Source organism: Marmota marmota, unplaced genomic scaffold (assembly GCF_001458135.2).
Source record: "Marmota marmota marmota unplaced genomic scaffold, marMar, whole genome shotgun sequence".
Lineage (NCBI taxonomy): Eukaryota > Metazoa > Chordata > Mammalia > Rodentia > Sciuridae > Marmota > Marmota marmota.
The window spans coordinates 4304927-4322785 of record NW_026000222.1 but is presented as its reverse complement, the minus strand read 5'-3'; the positions used below and the strand labels follow the sequence as shown (position 1 = coordinate 4322785).

General features: G+C 52.0%; 1 protein-coding gene across 2 annotated transcripts in view; it reads left to right on the top strand.

Annotated features, from left to right (window-relative positions):
* Nucleotides 1-17859, top strand: part of Cdh13 (cadherin 13) — a 1261125-nt gene that overhangs the window by 1036585 nt on the left and 206681 nt on the right. For both annotated transcript variants that reach the window (XM_048792348.1, XM_048792349.1), the window contains one exon: nt 11466-11644. In XM_048792348.1, coding sequence (XP_048648305.1) covers nt 11466-11644 — 179 coding nt within the window. The remainder of the gene's footprint in view (nt 1-11465; nt 11645-17859) is intronic.

Here is a 17859-nt window from a genome sequence, read left to right as displayed (position 1 = left end):
CCCTGATATGTATTTACTTACCAAGTAGAAGAACACATGTTTGCAAAATCAGCAACATTCCCGCTCTCCCAGCAATTGGCCGCACGTCCTTCCTGTTGGACCTGAGTCTCGGATGTGCCCTGTTTCAGCTTCCTGGCTGATTTGGCCGCTGCAGTAACCACCAGCCCCCGGCCGCAGCAGGCAAACCTCCCAGACCCTCAGGAAGGAGGCCTCGCCTTCCTTCACCCCAGGTGTGGTTCTGTGGCCAGTGACCATCTGTTCTGCTCTACAGCTGAGGGACACAGGCCCTGAGGGGCCCTCCAGGGCTTCCTGATGTGCTCAAAGATGCCTCAGACCAGCTCTGGTGGGTGAGGGCAAGGGTGGGCTTGAGCCAGTCTGCAGACAGAGTTCTTGGAAATTAATTATTCCACCTGAAAACAAAGGCAAAATGCCCAGCAGACAGAGCTGTGCTGGAGGCAGGCAGGAAGCCAGGCCTCGGGACATGCTGCCGGGGCCTGCCTCGGCCGGCCACTGCCCTGCCGGATAAGCAGGCAATGGGCAAGGGACTGCCTTTGCTTGGTCTCAGCTTCTATCTTTGCAAAATGGGCTAGAGACACCTACGTCACGGGGCCAATGCAAGGTAATCGTGGTCCCACACCATCTCTGCAGAGGTGTGGGCTCTCTGGAGGCCAGTGCTCCCCACCCTGCAGGCTTGGACCCCCTTGGCTGCTTGCCAGCACTGGTCTTGGCCTGTATGACTTTTAAAGAACTCCAGTTCTTTAACACTAGAGATGATCTAATTACCCCTGCAGGACATTGCAAGAACTATTCCAGCACACAGTAGGTCCACCTGTTCATCTCCCTCTCTGTGGAAATACCAGAGATCGTTTGGCCCCTCTGCATTTTGCACACAGTCATAGGTGTGAGCCTGTGTTATAGGTGATAAAACCAAAGCTGGGTGAGGGTGAGGATGTTGCCCAGACCACATGGCCAACAAACAGGGGTCAGAGGCCACATCTGCTGGGCCCCCATGTGCTCCCCAGACCCAATGCCAGGTCTGAGTGTCAGACATCGTGAGAACTTTAAAATATCCTCCAGTGATTCTGGTGAGGATTTGCATTGCAAGGCACAGCCCGTGCCAGATTGCCTGGTTGTCAGGGGGTGAAGTAGGCAGAAGTAAGTATCCAAGTATCAGAAATAAGTATCTAATCAGCAAAAGGGGAGAAGAGGCGGCCTAAGACCCAGCGAATCAAGGCACAGGCCAGGGAAATGGCAGCTCCCTGGTGTCTGGAGCCAGTTCAAGAGCTGGGAGCCGGCAGGAGGACAGGGCAGGGGTTCAGAGTGGGGCAGGAGGAGCCGCCCCTTGGGCAGCTTGGGCTGGAGCTGTGCCGGTGCTTGTGGCTTCTCACTGGAGAGGACCCGCCCTCAGAGGGGCCAGGAGTTCAATGAACAGGTGCAGTCTGAGCCAGAGAGATGAATAGGAAGGTGTTTGTCCTGTGCTCGAGTGTCACAGTGTGAGTGCTGTGGACGAGGCTTTCATAGCTCACGGAGGGCCCAGGTGGCCTCTGGAGTTTCCCAGCCTCAAGAAGTCCTGGCTCTTGACCAGGTCCGGCTGCATGATTTGAAGGGCCCCAAAAGGGCACAATAAAAACCAGGGCCCCTTGTTCACCAGTGATGAAGGATCTTGAGAGGGGATAGCAGAGGTCACGTTGTCCAGAGGAGGAGGTGAGCAATTACTCGTGGAGTGCACAATGCCTTCCCTGGAGCTTTTGAAGACTTCCTTGCTTGTAGGATGCTTAGCAAGGTCCCTGGCCTCTGCCCACTGGAGGCCAGTATCACACCCCTGCTTGGTGACGCCAACCAGAAATATCTGCAGACATCACCAAGCGTACCGCAGCGGGTAAAATCACTTCTAACTGAAAACCACTGTTCTAACAGGACTAGACTGGCCTTTTAAAAATCCCTTTACAAGTAAAGCAAATAAAAATACCCTCACCACATTCTTTTGTGGTTTCTAGGATCTTATGGGAGTTACGTGTCCACATTTGAGATGTAGAGCTACTTCATGCTAACCGAGGGCAAACATTTCTCATTATGAGTCTGGAAGATCTGGGATCATGTTTCCACTTAGATTTGCTTGTTTGAAGTGTTTTAGGCAAGATCAGGTCATTAGTATGCTGTAGCCTTCAAAAAGAGCTACATAGAAAGAAATGGCAAAGGGAAAGACTAAAAGGGATGTTTTAATAGGTTTGAGAAAAATTATCCCTTAAAATTTGGGGTCAAATGAGGAAATTAGGGCAATCCTGCACTCATAACAGGCGGGATCCCAGACTCGGCCAGGCATCACCTAGCGTCTCAGGAGCAGTTTTCCTAAACCGTGGCCCCTGCAGCTTCGCCAAGCAGTGGGTCACCAGAACAGCAGGTAAAGCTCTGTGGAGCCCGAGCCATAGCAGCTGAGAGGTTGAGAGCATCGTAAGGGGCCTCTGTCGCCACCACCTCTTTATCAGCGTAAAACTAAATAACCTCTGGAAACAGATGGGAGGCGGCCATTGCTCAGCTTGTCATAACTTATTGCAGATTTGACTGTCAATTTGTACTTAAAAAGCCAACTAGCTCTGGGGAGGGAAAGCAGATCCGAGGGGCGAAGTCTATTGCATTTCAAATCGAGACTGTGGTGATTGCAGCCGCAGAGAGATGCTTATGGCTGCGATTAAATGAACTTAGCAACTGTTGCAAAATTTAAGGCATTCTCACTCCAAAGAACAGCCCAGCACTCCTGTTTAATGTCATTTACTCAGCTCAAACCTGTGACCGGGGCACAGGCTGTACCAGTTTCATTCTGTGTGGTTCTAAAGGTAAAAATGGAATTGCTCAGTGGCCAACATATAACAATGTGCTGCTGAGAGCCATAGCCGAGTCGGAATGACATCATTCTGACTCAGCTATGGCTCTCAGCATCGTGCTCATGGTGCAAAATTACTGCCCTAAAAGCGCCGCAGCTGAAAGGCCAACATTTGGGAAGTGGGTTGCATCTTTTCTCAATTTTTTCTTCTGTACCTGTTTCTTTTTATTTTGGTCCACCCCTTAAATCTGCTGAATCACTTAATTATTTAAAATCAAAAACAAATTCTACTATGTTTGACAAATATTCTCTAGCTTGCATGTGATGATTAATTTATTTACACACTTTAAGCAGTTATGTGTGACGTACAGCAAACCACACCAGAACTCAGCAGCTTAAAACAAGAGCCACATTTGCTTGTGATTTGCAGGTTGGGAGGGGCTCAGCTGGGCAGTTCTTCTGCTGTACTTACCTGGGGTGATGCCCTGGCTGCTCTCCTCTGCAGGCTCAGCTGGAGCTCTGTGTTAGTCATATTTTCGTTGCTGTGACAAATACCTGACATGAATCATGAATGGCTTAAAGGGGGAAAGATTTATTTTCACTCATGATTTCAGAGATTTTAGTCCATGGTCAGGTGACTCCATTGCTTTGGGTCCGAGGTGAGTCTCTGTTTCCTCATCTGTACAATGGGCTTAACAATATGATACCTCCTGGGGTTACCGTAAGATCCAATAAGTTCATGCATGAAACACGTGCTGCATGTTTCCATCACCTATACCCATTTCTCTCTGGCTCCTTTCCCTTGCTGGACCTTGAGGTCACAGGAGGGAATGAGATGCTGCATTGGCCTCAGGGTTTTCACAGTTGGGGGGCGGGGTGGGAGGAGGATGGGGAAGATGCAGTGCCACCTGGGAAGGGGCTGTGCAGAGGTGGGAGCCAGGTCCTGGTGAGGTATGGGGGTGTTAGGGAGCAGGCGTACAGTCCGGCCCTCAGGGAGACTCAGAGAGAAGGTGGCACCAATCTCAATCTATCCTTTTTTGGAGAGAAGACTGATTTTCCTGCTCCAAAAGAGGAAGGTGGGAAGAAGAAGGGCCGCTTGTTATGGTAGCAGAGCCCTGTGTCAGAGCCAGAACCTACCGCAGGAGCGCACGTTAACAATCTTCCTGGCTCTGGGGGTCGGGGACTAGTTCTGACTGACAGTCAAGGTCAAAAGATGACAAGTGATGCACCTGGGACCTACTCTACTGTAGCCTGCTTTGCTCTGCCTTCCTAGTCCAGCTCCGTGATGTTTTGTTTTAAATTTGAATAAGTGTCTAACGTGTAAACATTGTGACAGTTTATACAAAACTCCCAATTCCCATCTGTTCCTGAAAAATCACGTCTGGATTCTGCAGACTTGCAAGGCAAGATTGCAGCAGTTCCTTTGCGCTGCAAGGCCGCTCCCGTGGGAAGACACACAGGCCCCGTTGGCCCCAGTCCCCACCTTGCCCAGTTGTCTCAGGCAGCTGCACTCACATGAGTTCCCTGGGGGCCACCCAGGGGGCCTTCGAGTTGCTCACACCTGGCCCACCTCCCTTGGCCCCACTCTGCCACAGTCACACCTTCAGGGCCAGTGGGCCAGGCCCCTGCCAGAGGAGAAGCCCAAGGTCATTGACATCTTCATCAAAATACACATGGTCAAGAACTTTCTGGGTTGAAAATTGGGGGCGGGGGGAATGTGTGGGCAGAACAGAAGGAAGGGCCCCAGAATGAGCAGAGGTGACAGAGCCACAGTCCCAGGCCTTGCTGAGGTCTAAGCCTGCTTCCCCTTGACCCCAGGGTCAGGTGGGAAGCTGCTCTGCTGGTCCTCCCTCCCTCCCTCCCTCAGCCTGGGGCTGTCATGACCCTGCCTCCAGAGCAGAGAGCAACCTCCCTCTCCACCCTCCTGCCAGTGGAGCTGTTGTTGAAAGCTGAATGTGGAGATGAGCAGCCCTGAGACGTAACACAGGTCAGTGGGAGAGCAGGACGCCGTGATCCGCTCCCCACGAGCAGGCTGCAGGACTACTGGCCCTGCCTCTCGTGGGCTGCATCTGGTGCCCAGCAGGCTGCCTGGTCATCTCCCACCCCCTAGTCATCGGAGAGTTTGCCTGTTCATCCCTGTGTACTCAGGAATGTGAGGCGAGCCGAGGAAGGAGGTCCGAGCCTGTGTGCATTCAGCAGAATTGTCTAGGCTTGTCTAGGGGGAGAAAGGAGTATTTCCCTTCTGTGACTCTAAATCCCTCCTGTTTCTCTGGGTCCAGAGGGTGGAGCCTAGAACCAGCATGAGCTGGACTGTGTTTGGGTCTCAAAGACATTTCCTCCTCTTTGCCCTGAGCGTTGTTGGGCCTCTCTGGCTGAGTTCCAAATCACAGGGGTCAATAAAAATAACTCAATGAAACGTCTATTTCTCCAGCACTTTCCATCACCCCGCCATGGGCTTCAGATTCATTGATCTCTGCATCGTCGGTGGGAGCCGGAATCACCCCAAAGGGAGAGATTGCTGACTAGAAAGAATAACAAATATCACGTGTTGCGATGGCTTGAGGTCCTCCAAAGGGCCATGGTTCATGCACAGTTTGTGTCTGGATTCAACATTTGAAGGTGGGATGGTCAGGATTAAGTAGGAAGAAAAACTCTAAAAATGCTCTTGACTGGGGTGCAGACAGGAAAATAAACAAGGCGAGGCCGCTGCGTTCATTCAGCACCTGCCACGACCCACCAGGTGTGTGGGACGGTCAAGTTCCACTGCCCAAGGATGCCCAGCTGGCTATGGTGGGCCAGGATTTGACCCCAGGCAGCCCCTGTCCAGGTCATGCCCACAGCCCTGATCTGCCACAACCATGTGGCTCTGTTCCCTCTTGAGGACTGTTTTAGTCAGCTTTTTTGCTACTGCAACTAAGATATGTCACCAGAACAATTGTGGAGGAGGAAAAGTCTATTTGGGGCTCACAGTTTCAGAGGTCTCAGTCCATAGGCAGCTGGCTGCATTCTTCTGGGCTGGAGGGGAAGCTGAACATCAGGGCAGAAAGGTGTGGAGCAGAGAAACAGCTCTGGTGACCAGGGAGGGGGAGAAAGGGGGAGGGGAGGGGCAGGGGGAGAGAGAGAAAGACTCCACTTTGCCAAATACAAATATATAGCCCAAAGCCAGCCCCAATGCCCACCTCCTCCAGCCACACCTACCTGCCTTCAGTAACCACTCAATTAATCCCATCAGGTGATTAACTCACTGATTGGGTTAAGACTCTCACAACCCAATCATTTCTCCTCTGAGCCTTCTTGCATGGTCTCACATGTGGCCTTTCGGGGACACCTCATTTCCACACCATAACAAGGACTGTTTGGAGGGAATGGAGATCCCAGAGCAGTGTGGTCGCTGCTCAGTGGAGGGAATGGCCAAGCCTGTGTCCCAGGCCGCTCAATTAGGCTTGCAACAGTGCTCATACCTCCACTCTGCCATCGCAGCCACCAAACACGTCTACCTCTGAAATCCGTGCGTGGCCCACAGAGCGACCCGCACATCTGGATTGCCCAGGTCCAGTCCTCAGCAGCTGGGCTGGTTGGTCACCTGCTTGGAGAGCTCTCATTGAGCATTTGGAACCAGAGTGCCCCAAACACTTTCCACCTGAAGGCGCCCAAGGGCAGTTGGGTTTCAGAGCACCCTGAGTAGACGGAGCCCCCACCTAGACTCCCACATGGCAGCAGCTGACCCCCAGGTGCTGGGAAGAGTCAAGACGAGGGCAGTGAGGGTGCAGGGCTGTGTCACGGGCACGTGCTCCTGCTGTGGCCTTCAAGGCCCATCCCAGGGTGACCCGTGGCAGGAATCAGTGCTGGGGAGGACCTGGAGCTCGCTGCCTCCGTCTGCCGGTTGGTGTTTGATGATGATGTGCCCTTTAGTCTCATCAGTACCTCCTGCCGCCTTTGCTAGTGCATTTTAGTGTCCGCTCCCCCCTGGGAAGCACACGGTTGCCACAACTGTGCTGTCAGAAATCCAGTGCTGAACGTGGACCTGAACGTCTGAATCTCCACGCGTGACTTGCTCTTGAGAGTCGGTTCTCTAAAAAGGAGTCGGACACTGTCTCTGATCAGGCAAAGGCAGTGTTTGGGGATGAAACTGAAGGAATTTCAAGGACAGAATAATTTTGCACTTGTGGAGCGAGGGCGGCCTCTGGTCCTTTGGACCACCCCCCTTGCGGCTGGCAGAAGCAGCCCCTCCCTCACAGGCAGAGCCAAGGGCTCCCTGCTGTCTCCAGCCAGCACCTGCCAAACACCTGCCTGCCAGGTCAGGCCACCAGGGGGCGCCTCTGTTCACTCAGAGAGCTGCAGCCAAGGGGAAGGGGCCTTGGGACACGGACAAAGCCATCCCAGCGGTTAACCAGCCTGTCAGGTGGCAGCCCTGTCCCTCTGCAGGGGGAGATGACTGCATAATTCAAGACGGCCGGCTCACTGGCACCTTGTAATTCTTTCATTTTGCTTCAGGGGGGCTCATCTGGCTGTGGTGGTGACAGGGTGATGATCATTTGTTTGGGCACGGAGCACGGAGAGGGATGTGATGGGAAGATGACAGGAACGTACGTGTGGAGGGCCAGGCACGTGTCAGTCGAGTCACTGTCCTTCTCTGTCATCTGGAAGGAACAGGGCAGCAGGATGGGACACCACCCTGCTAGGGGGACCAGGGAGTTCTCCTCAGAGTCCTGGTCATGGGCTGGGGCAGGCGCTGAGGAGGGCAAGCCCACAGGGGGTGGGACGCAGCACTGGCGCGACCTTGGCTTGAAGCTGGCCTGTGAGGCTCCACAGGGGCCTCGAGGCTGCGACCAGAGCTCCAGTGGGTGGGGAAGTGTGCCTGCCGGAAACGCCAGGGCAGGCGGCCAGTTGTCCACTCACTCTGCAGACTCGGCGCCAGGTGACTGGTGGACTGGAGCCCAGCTGGGGTTGCAAGGGTAGTGTGCCACTCCACCGCGCCACCAAGGAAAGACTCGCCCCACACTGAGCTGACACGCGAACAGGCACAAGTGTCACCTGCAAAGCTCAGATTTAGGGCATTGTGGCCCCTCGAATAAGATGTTCCTGAAGTTTGGGGGAGTGTGTAGACTGCTTTCTCTTGGTGGTCAATGTCGTGCATTTCTGAGGAAAGGCGCTGGGAAGTCCTCTGGGGACACTCATTTGCTACATTTGCTGCATAGCCCTTTCTCCACCGAGCCCACGGACCAGAATTCCTTGGACCCAGTTTAGGAATGCTGGCTTAGGGGGTCACCTGTCACTGCAGACCCCCAAGGAAGAAAACCATCACCAACCTCGGGGGGAGGCACTGGCAAGAGCAAAGCAGAGCCCTGGGCTCCGAGGGACTGGGATTAGGATAGAGCCAGGGTCCTAGAGGAAGACCAGGGTATGCAGGGAGAACCAACGAGCAGAACTTGTGATCTCCACAGCGGAAACCCAAAGCTGCACACTGGCACCGTGTGTGCAGGGCGGGAGAGGGCGAGGCCAGCCCCTGGAGATCTGGACACCAGGCTCCTCCTACTGCCGGGTTCCAGGTTCTGTGGCCGACTTAACCCTCCTTTGTCCTCCCCACTGCCATGATTGGCTCAGAACCACCTGCAGCAGGGTTTGAAAATAAAAGGCCTCATTTTCTAAACAGTGATCTACCAGGCCCTGTGCCTAGTCCTTTAGGTAGAGTATCCCGTCAAATCCGCATAATGACCAAGAGGAAGGTGGTGTTAATGTCCTCATGCTGCCCACGGGGAGGCTGAGGCTCAGGGAGGCTGAGCAAAGAGCGAACCCAGACCCGTGGCCCTAAAGTCGTCTTCTTCAGTCTCCCAACCTGTTTACGTGCCTGGTCTCCACAGATGGGGGATGTGCTCAGGGATGCGCTCAGGAGGGATCCAGCCACGTGTCCACATCTGGGTGAAGGCAAAGTAGGGCTGAAACGAGGTTCAGTTACTCCCCAACAATTCATTTATATAAGATATTTTCTGTGCAACCAGGGGAATATTCCAGGGTAACCTTATCCGTATTGTGTTAGCAAATCCATGAAAACCAAGGTCTTCTCAATGCATTTCCTGTTGGAAACTGGAGACTCGTGGTCGTGGGCCTGAGGGGTTTTTCTCTTCCCTGCGTATGTCAGTCATGAGTCACAGAGACTTCATTTTCCCACTTTCCTTTCCTTGTTCGTCTCTGACTTCAATTAAAGGCAGATTGAGTCAGGCACGGACTCAGTCAATTAAGTGCTCATTAGACACTAACTGAGGAAAAGGAACTGTGTCAACCACACTTAACCCAAGATGGGGGGGGATTGATGGGGTCAGGGCCTCCTCGCGCCTGTGGCCATGCGGAGCTCACTCAGCCTGTCCAGCGGTGAGATCAAAGGCCTGGAATCTGCCTCTGATGATCTGATGGAGGCCCCGAGAGAGGCCAGTCGTCTTCCCAGAGTAGACAGGCAAGATTGGAACTGGCCACCAGGACCCGGGGTAGAGAGCCTGGGCCCAGCATGGCCCACTGGAAAGACAACCGTGTTGCTGGGTGTCATCTTTCAGAGCCCGGGACAGAATGGGGCTGCACCGGCCAACAATGACCTACTCTTACCCTAGACCCGAATGCTTGCCCTAAAACAGTTTCAAGGGCAAAGCAACAAGACAGATTTCTTTTTAAAGTGTGCCTGTAGCACCTGGCTGAGTGACAACATCAGTGAAGCAGGACTACCTACCATCCAGCTTTAGGGGGACCAGATTCCCTCTGCTCCCCCCATCAGTCAAGCCAAATGGCTAATAAGGGTTCCCATGGCGAAGAAAAAATAAAAGTGCTTTCATGATCAGAGAAGTATGTTCCGTAAGGAAAGGGACCTGCGGTGGGTTCAGCTGTAGGTGAACTGGCTTCCTTTGTGTACCTTCTACAGAGGAGTATTCTGGCTGGAAGCCAGAGCCATCTGCTTCCACCCCCTACCGGTGAGGTCACAGAATGAGGAATGACAGCCAGGCAGGTCATCCTGAGCCAGACATGGCAGCCACACAGTCAGGAAGATGAGCAGGCACACCTGTCTGATTGAGCTCTGGACCATGTTTCTCTGGGTACTTGTAATTGTGCTCTTTCTAAATTAAATCTTAATTGCAAAGCAATACACCCACCTCGTGAAATTAACCAAAACATCACCTGCCCACCAGGCCTAACCCCAATCCCTTCTCTGCTTCCTCCAGTCAATCACTGTTACTGCCTGAAGTTCACCTGCACAGACCGTCTTTGCATTTGTAAACATAAACTATACCTGCAAAATAGATGCGCGTTGTGGAGCTTTGTGCACATAAGCAGGTTTGCAGAAGCAACGTCACTCATGTGGATAACAATCTCCAACCTGGTGCTTTCTACTTAGTATTCACCCTGGAGAGTTTTCCGTGTCAGCACTCCTGAGTGCTACACCCTGTTTTAGATTGCCGCACAGTACTTCACGGTGTGAAGATAACCGTCATTTATTGTTTCCCCTCCTGTTGGACAGCTAGGTTGTTTTGTTTCCAAATTTCTTTTTTATTTTTGGTACTGAGGATTGATCCCAGGGGTGCTCAACCACTGAGACATATTCCCAGCCCTTTTTTTTACATTTTATTAGGGACAGAGCCTCACTGAGTTGCTAAGTGCCTTGCTAAGTTGCTGAGGCTGCCTTTGAACTCATGATCCTCCTGCCTCAGCCTCCCAAGCCACTGGGATTATAGGCAGGCACCACCAAGTCCGGCTGTATGTTTCCAAATGTCTGATCATGACCAGTGATCTTTCCATGGACCTGCTTGCACAACCCCCTTGGTGACAAGTGTGAGTACTTCTTGAGAGCTTTTTTCTAAATCTGCAGCCCAGCTGTCCTTGAAATTCCATCTACTCCTTCCCCTTCATACCAGCTGGTTGTGAGCGAGGCCCACGTCCCACCCCTTCTCAGCCTTGGCATAAGCACCCTGTGAGCACGCTGGTCAGGGAACTGGATGCTGTTCCTGGGCCTCCTGTTGTCTGTGAGAGAGTGTGACCTGAAGAGCCTGTGGGTGTGGCTGCCCCCGAGTAGGAGCCCAGTTGACGCTGGCTCCGCCTCTTTTTTCCTGAAGCAGCTTTGCGTGGGCAGTGCCCTCTGCTTCACCTGCTCACGGCTCCTCACCCCGGAGGTGTCCACTGGACCACCTTCTCTGAGCCCCGGGCCAGCTGAGGCTGTGCTGTCTACAGTGGCCTCCTCAATGCCCTTGATGTGATTAATGCTCACCTCTCCTGCTAAGGACCAGCTCCAGGAGAGCAGGGGGGCGCCTTATGCGTCTCTCCCCCCAACACCTGGCCCAGGCACCCACGGCCCGCACTCCATAAGAGCCTTCACCCTGAAGGCCACTGTCACAGAGCCACATCCACAGTGAAGAGCCATGGAAACAAACTGTACATGAGCAGAGGAAAGATTAAGCCGTCACTCTGCTGAGCAGCAGCCATTTCTTTATTTCAGGCCTTTTAATGGATGGAGCGGGAAGGAGCTGAGCACTGCAGGGCTTGGGAGATGCCTTTCCTTTTTAATTTGGAAAGTGATTGGCACTTCATTGCATTGCCCCGGGGGAGGGGCCCTGAGCGTCACCGACCCTCCGTAACCATCTGCCACCCTTGGGTCCTGCCCCTGCAGGGACCACGGTGATGCGGATGACAGCCTTCGACGCAGATGACCCAGCCACCGACAACGCCCTCTTGCGGTACAACATCCGTCAGCAGACGCCTGACAAGCCGTCTCCCAACATGTTCTACATCGATCCTGAGAAAGGAGACATTGTCACCGTGGTGTCACCTGCGCTGCTGGACCGGGAGGTGAGCTTCCTTTCTCATGAGAATAGAGCAGGCTCTCCCGCGGGGGAGACAGAGCCAGGTGCTCCTTGTGGTTGGGGCAGAGCTGCGGTGTCTGGGTGTGGTTGGCAGAGAGACCGGACGCAGGGAAGCGGGCTGCGATGTGGCCTGAGGAGAGGCCTCCGGAGGCCCTGTGACCCGCGCCCTGTGCTCCTCAACCCCACGACGGCTTCCTCCCCCCCTTCCTATTCTCTTGGCCCTTGTGGTACTGGACACTGCAGACGGGAGCCGGCAGGGGGTGGAGGCAGCTCTTCAAGGTCACCAGGCTGTCCTCAGGAGCAGCAGCGGAGTCTCTCTTCCGGTCCCCCGTCCTTCCCTTTAGGTTTTCTCTGAAATCTTGCCTGTCACATGTCACAGCCGGGTATCCTGGACCCCACCAGTCCACACACCAGCTCTTGATTTTGCCCAGGATTTTGAAACTTTTAGAGTTGCTGGCCATAGCAAAATACTTGCCTTTTATATTTCTTTGAAATAATTCCTGTTTCCAGGTTTTTTTTTTAAATGAGAAATTCTGGAAATCTTAGGCCAAACTTCCACACTCATACAATCAGGCACATGAGGTGTGATGGCTGCGGGGAGCTGGGTGTCAGCTGTCCCATTTAGACTGAGCAGGTCCTTTCCCATCTAAATGTGCCCTCAGTCCCCGCCCTTTCCTGGCTCCAGGTCCCACTGGTAGCTTGTCATCAGACACCCAAGTGGAGACCCTGTAAGCCTCCAAACACAGCACACCTGACCCAGCCTGTGCGTCCCCTCCTCCACCCCCCTTCCATCTGCCCGCATCCTGCAGTCCACGGTCCTGGCTCGGTGCTCAGGCTGAGCCCTGGGAGTCACCTCCACCTGCGTCTGGCCCTCTTACTCCGCGATCCCCGAGGGCTTCCCAGTGGCTCCATGCGTTTCCCCAGGGCTCTGGATGAAGAGCATTCATGGGTTACAGTGTCCCTGCCTCCCCCTTCCTCCGTGTTCCTGTGTAGAGTTTCTTAGAAGATTCTGGGTTCCATCAAGCTCTCTGAGAAGCCATCCCCATCCTCCAAGTCACCCACAACCCTGCCGGTCCTCCAGTCTCTGACTATCCCTGCAGCCAGCCCATGGCCTGTATTGTGTGCTCCTTTAAATTGTAGCTTGTCCCTCTAAAGAATATCCCCTTTGTCATGGGCTAGAGCTGCACCATCCAGTAAGTCATCTTGTGTAGATTAATAATCTGTGTTGATTAAGATGTCGACATCAGTGTTGAGGTCACCTGGCCCCATTTCAAGGGCTCGGCAGGCACACGTGGCTGGTGACTGCTGTGGTGGACGATCCTATCACGACACAAAGCTCTGCTGGGCGGTGCCAGCCGAGACTGTGCCTGTCCTAGGTGTGCCCGTAGCCCTCTCCCTAACACAGCGTGCGCTTCTCAGAATCCTCATTGCATGTTTGTTGGCACAGAGGTACAAAGGCAGGAATTAATTGGAAATGACCCTGAGATGGTTGTTGTTGAGGGCTAGAAAACAGCAGCAAGCAGCAGAAAATTATTGGACGGGGAAAGAGAAATTTGCATTAAATGGTGGTTGTCACTTGGAAAACATAATTGTTTCTAGTTAAAAAAAATAGAAAATTATTGAGCCCGTTTCCTTCATTTTGTCCCCCACCCGCTCCCCAGCCCTCCCTGTCTGACGATGGCCACGTTTTCTTCTTTGGAGGCAAGCGATGGCTTCCGGTCAGCTCCGTGTCCTCCATCCAGCACACGTGTGTGCAAACACACAATCACACACCATCTCTCTTTGTCCCCCCCTCTCTCACACACACACGCACGCGTGTACACACACACACACACACACCAGCTTCCCTCAAACCCCAGATTCCCCGAAAGGTCCTCGCAAGCTCTCCTCCTCGCAGGGGAAGATGAACTGCAGTGATTTCCCCGTCTCAGCTTCTCTTTGTTCTCAGAGAAAATGTTTTATGACTCTTTTTACAAACGGAAGCGGGGATAGAGAATGCCGCTGCCTTTGGTTCGTCTACTTGGAGGACAGACGTGTTTCCGGCTCACACTCTTCTCACCTGGCTTTCTTGGGCCCAGTGAGGGCGTCACCGTGAGCCAGCGTCTCTGAGCACTGCGCATCAGCGGCCCCGAACATAAACACAACTCAAGTGAAACTGGAAGATCAATGAAGACGCATGAAGGGTGTCCCTTTTCCCTGAGGGTGTCCAGGGTTCAGTGCTGATCCAGGCCACGTCAGCACAATCTGGGGGAAAGAAACGGGATCTGGGGGGGGCGGCTGCTGGTGCAGGGCTAAGGGGCTCCACATGGCTGAGCGCCCAAGTCCAGCTCTGCGTACCTAAAGGGACAGACCTGCACCTGGGGTTTCTGGTGGTGTCCCCGCCGTTCACAAGGCCGTCATCTCCTGAGGCTGGGCTCCTTCCCTAGGAGTCCCATGGAGGTGGCAGTTTTCTTCAGCAGGACTGTAGAGACATTTTTCATTTTTACTTTTGGAGAGCGGCTGAGGAGGCATCCTGCCCTCAGTGTGCTTTTCAGAGTCCAGCCCTGGGCCCGCGGGGTGCTCAGCAGAGAGCTATGTGCGGTGCATTTTCAAGAGAACACTTGGTTGGGGGCCTATGGACTTCGGCTGATTCCTGTGGATTGTGAGTGTGGCAGCCCATCTTCCCTCTCAGATCTCAAATGGTGTGCCTGGGTGTGGCCCGTGGCAAGTGCAGACAGAGGTCCTCAGTGTGGTGAGAGAGGCTGTCGAGGCCCTGCGGAGGCTGTGCAGTCTTTGGGGGTGGAGCTGGTTGGTTCTCACAGCTCTCTTGACAGGTTGTTGAATTTCCATGTTGATTTCCCAGGGAGTGTGTTTACTTTCATGAGCCCTTGTCCCAAGAGGGACCCCAGCAGGAGGTGTCTCTGCTCAGGGGAGAGACAGAGATGACCCACATGTCCAGGGAGGACACAGCTGTTGTCCTTCCTCCTCCCATGCTCCCACTCCCCAGGATGTCCCACCTGGGCCAGTGTCAGCAGAAGCCCACGCTGATCTGCTCTGCTCCCCACTCCAAGGTCAGGAGGAGAGAGGTTCTGTCCACCCTGTTCCAGGCCTAGACCCAGCCCTTAGCACGTGAGAAATTCTTGGGGAAAAAAATGTTTGTTGAGAGGAGAAAGGAAGGAAGGATGTGAGAGAGGGAGTCCCATAGCTGAGTTGCAAGATCAGCTGAAGCAGCTGTTTATTCTCCCTCATGTCACAAACTCATCTTGATGTCACTAACAGACACCATGTCACTCACAAACCAGGTGTATTTTCCATTGCAAGCTCATCATACGCTGTGTCTGAAACCCTGCCACTTCCTGAGGCAAGGGACCTTGGACCTTTGTCCCATAGACCTATTGCCATTACCCTATATAGTGCAGGCATGTAATAGCCATTTGGTAAAGATGTGCTGGATGGATGGATGGATGGATGGATGGATGACCTATGTTCCTCCAGTTTGCATTAACTCAGAACATACCACAAGACCCACATTCTAGTTGGATATATAAACAAAAGAAATTATCTTAGTTGAGAGCTTTGTCTTATCCTTATATAATCAACCAATAATCTAATTTATTCACCTAATATCTATCCTATGCCAGGGACAATCGTAAGCTCCAAGAAATAGTACTTGGTCTGCAAAGTGAGTGGTTGCACATGAGGATCTGTGCCTCTTGCTTAAATATTTGGGAGAAATATTTGTAGAAAATAAGGGCCATATATCCAAGTAAATGAAACTGGGTTCATTTGAGGTACTGTTTTACTCTTTCCTATGGCCATACTTAGCCACTCCATTCCGGCAGCTCTGTCTATGTTTTTAAACTATGTCTGACTGCACTACAAAATAAAATCAGATAAGGGTCTCTAGCATTTGATAAATGGCTTATTAGCTGATCCTCTTGGCTGCTAGAGTGAAATTCATCAGCAGAAATCTGCCAACTTTTCCAAACACAACCACAATTTGCAACTACTCAGAGTAGCTAATGGCCAGGGTCTCTGTTTCTTTTTTCTTTTTGTTCTTTTTTTAATGGAAATGGATTCCAGGAGAGGCCTTCAAAAGCAGTGGCTTTGCTGTTTGCGTTGTGTGAGTATCATTAGTCCTTCAAGGACTCGGAGCTGAGCACTCCCCTCTCTTTGGATCTGTCTTTACCTTATTGTGTATCATCTTCTAGATAATCAAAGGAAGGTGACAGCCAGCCACCAAAATGTACATGTAATGAAAGACATCAGCACCGGCACTGCCACTCATTTTCTATTCTCAGCTGGTGAAGGAGTTTCTGAGACTTTACAATGTCCATATTTTAGGCTAAATATGAAAATTGCAAGAATTTTCTTTCCATGGTAAGTGACATGTAAGGCTTCATTTTAACATTCATATACATTTATTTGCCATGAGATATTCAGGAGATCTCGACTATGTCAGAAAAGAAAACGGAGACTATTAAGAGAACTTCCCCTGCAAAGTGGCCAGTGAACTTGGACGGAACACTGCAATCAAAGGAGAACGAGGGCTTGGTCCAGGCGATTCACATTAAAACAGCACCCTGCGGGTGCACCCCCACAAACACAAAAGAAATCCACAAAAATGGTATCAAAAAATTAGGGATCACATTATTACATCTCCCCTGCTCCTCAAATAAAAATTAGAAGTAGCAGTCATATTCTTGGGGAAATAAATGTTTTGGGCTGCTCTAATCCAACACTAACACTTTTCTCATTATCATTGTGTTTACACGTTGGTGATAATTACACATGATTCAGTTGTGCTGTCAAGCACGTTCTCTGTTCTGGTGGGCAGGGTCAGAGTTAGATGGTGCCACTTCTACATGCTACTTAGTCATAAATATTTTTGATGGGATAATTTTCTCCATGTTTTTTGAATCACTTACCGAAAAAATAGAGGAAGGAAAGGTAGAAGTAAACACACTGTTATGATATTTTCATAATAATGCATTGTTCTTGCAAACAAAACACAGATGCTGAGCTATCCTAAGTATAACTCTTGCTCTGTTGTGTCACAAAAAAGAGAGAGAGAGAGAGAGAGAGAAGGACATTCCCAAGGCTGGATTCCAAGCCCTGGGGACGGATGCGCAGTTGCAGGAGAGCCAGGCTCCTGATGGCAGTCAGGGCGGCAGGGGCTGGGTGGGTCCCCAAAGTGGCCTTCTCCGCTCCCACATGCAGGACGATTCTCAGAGACCTCGACAAGTCCCAGGGCCTCTCTGGTGACCCCAACCACTTTCCCCATTGTCCTAAGGTTGGCCATCAGTCAATCAAAGCCAGGGCTGTGTCTAGCTGCCTAGTGTGACCTCAGCCTAGCTGACACCTCACCTGAGAGGCAGAAGCCGAGGGCAGAGATAAGGGCTTCAGAGGCTGCATGCTAGGATGCCGTTGTCTCCAGCAGCCGTGACGCTCTGGGCGAGTCCCTTGTCTTCTCCGTAGCCTTAGAGTCTTCTGAGGTCATCGAAGGATGGCAGGTATGTACCCCACGGCAAACAGGAAGCCATCGACCTTTATTTAACCATCAGCACGCCCCTGGAGCAATGTGTAGGGACCTGGGGAGAGGCTGGAGCTAAGGGGGAGCCTGGGGTTGCCTGGGGACACCTGGGGGGACCGTGGGCTGCTCTGTGACTGGGGAGAAGAGTCTCAGGAACTTCTGGCCTGACCCAGGGGAGGGATGAGCTACCTCTCCAGCCTTCTCAGCTTGCTGGATTAACCAACAGCGTGTCCTGTTGCTCTGTCCGCGTGCATCTTAAAGCACTAGACAATCAGCAGCTCTCTGGCACGTGGCGAATCGAGAGACACTTCACTTTGTCATTAAGAGATATTCATCTTTGGGGATTTGACAAATGCTTAATTCTCTAAGCTTTCTCTCTCTTTTTCTTTTTTGGTTTTTTATATGGTAAAAATAACTTAAAAGCGCAGGGTGGTGATGAGTTTAGAGTACTTGTGCTTTTCTGTCACTTAAGATTCCTCCATCTCATTTTATGTGAAGTACCCTAAATACTGAAGAACTTCTTTTCTTTTTTTTTTTTTAATTTTTTATTGTGGGTTGTTCAAAACATTACAAATTTCTTGACATATCATATTCCACACTTTGATTCAAGTGGGTTATGAACTCCCACCTTCACCCCATACACAGATTGCAGAATCACATCAGTTACACATCCATTGATTTACATATTG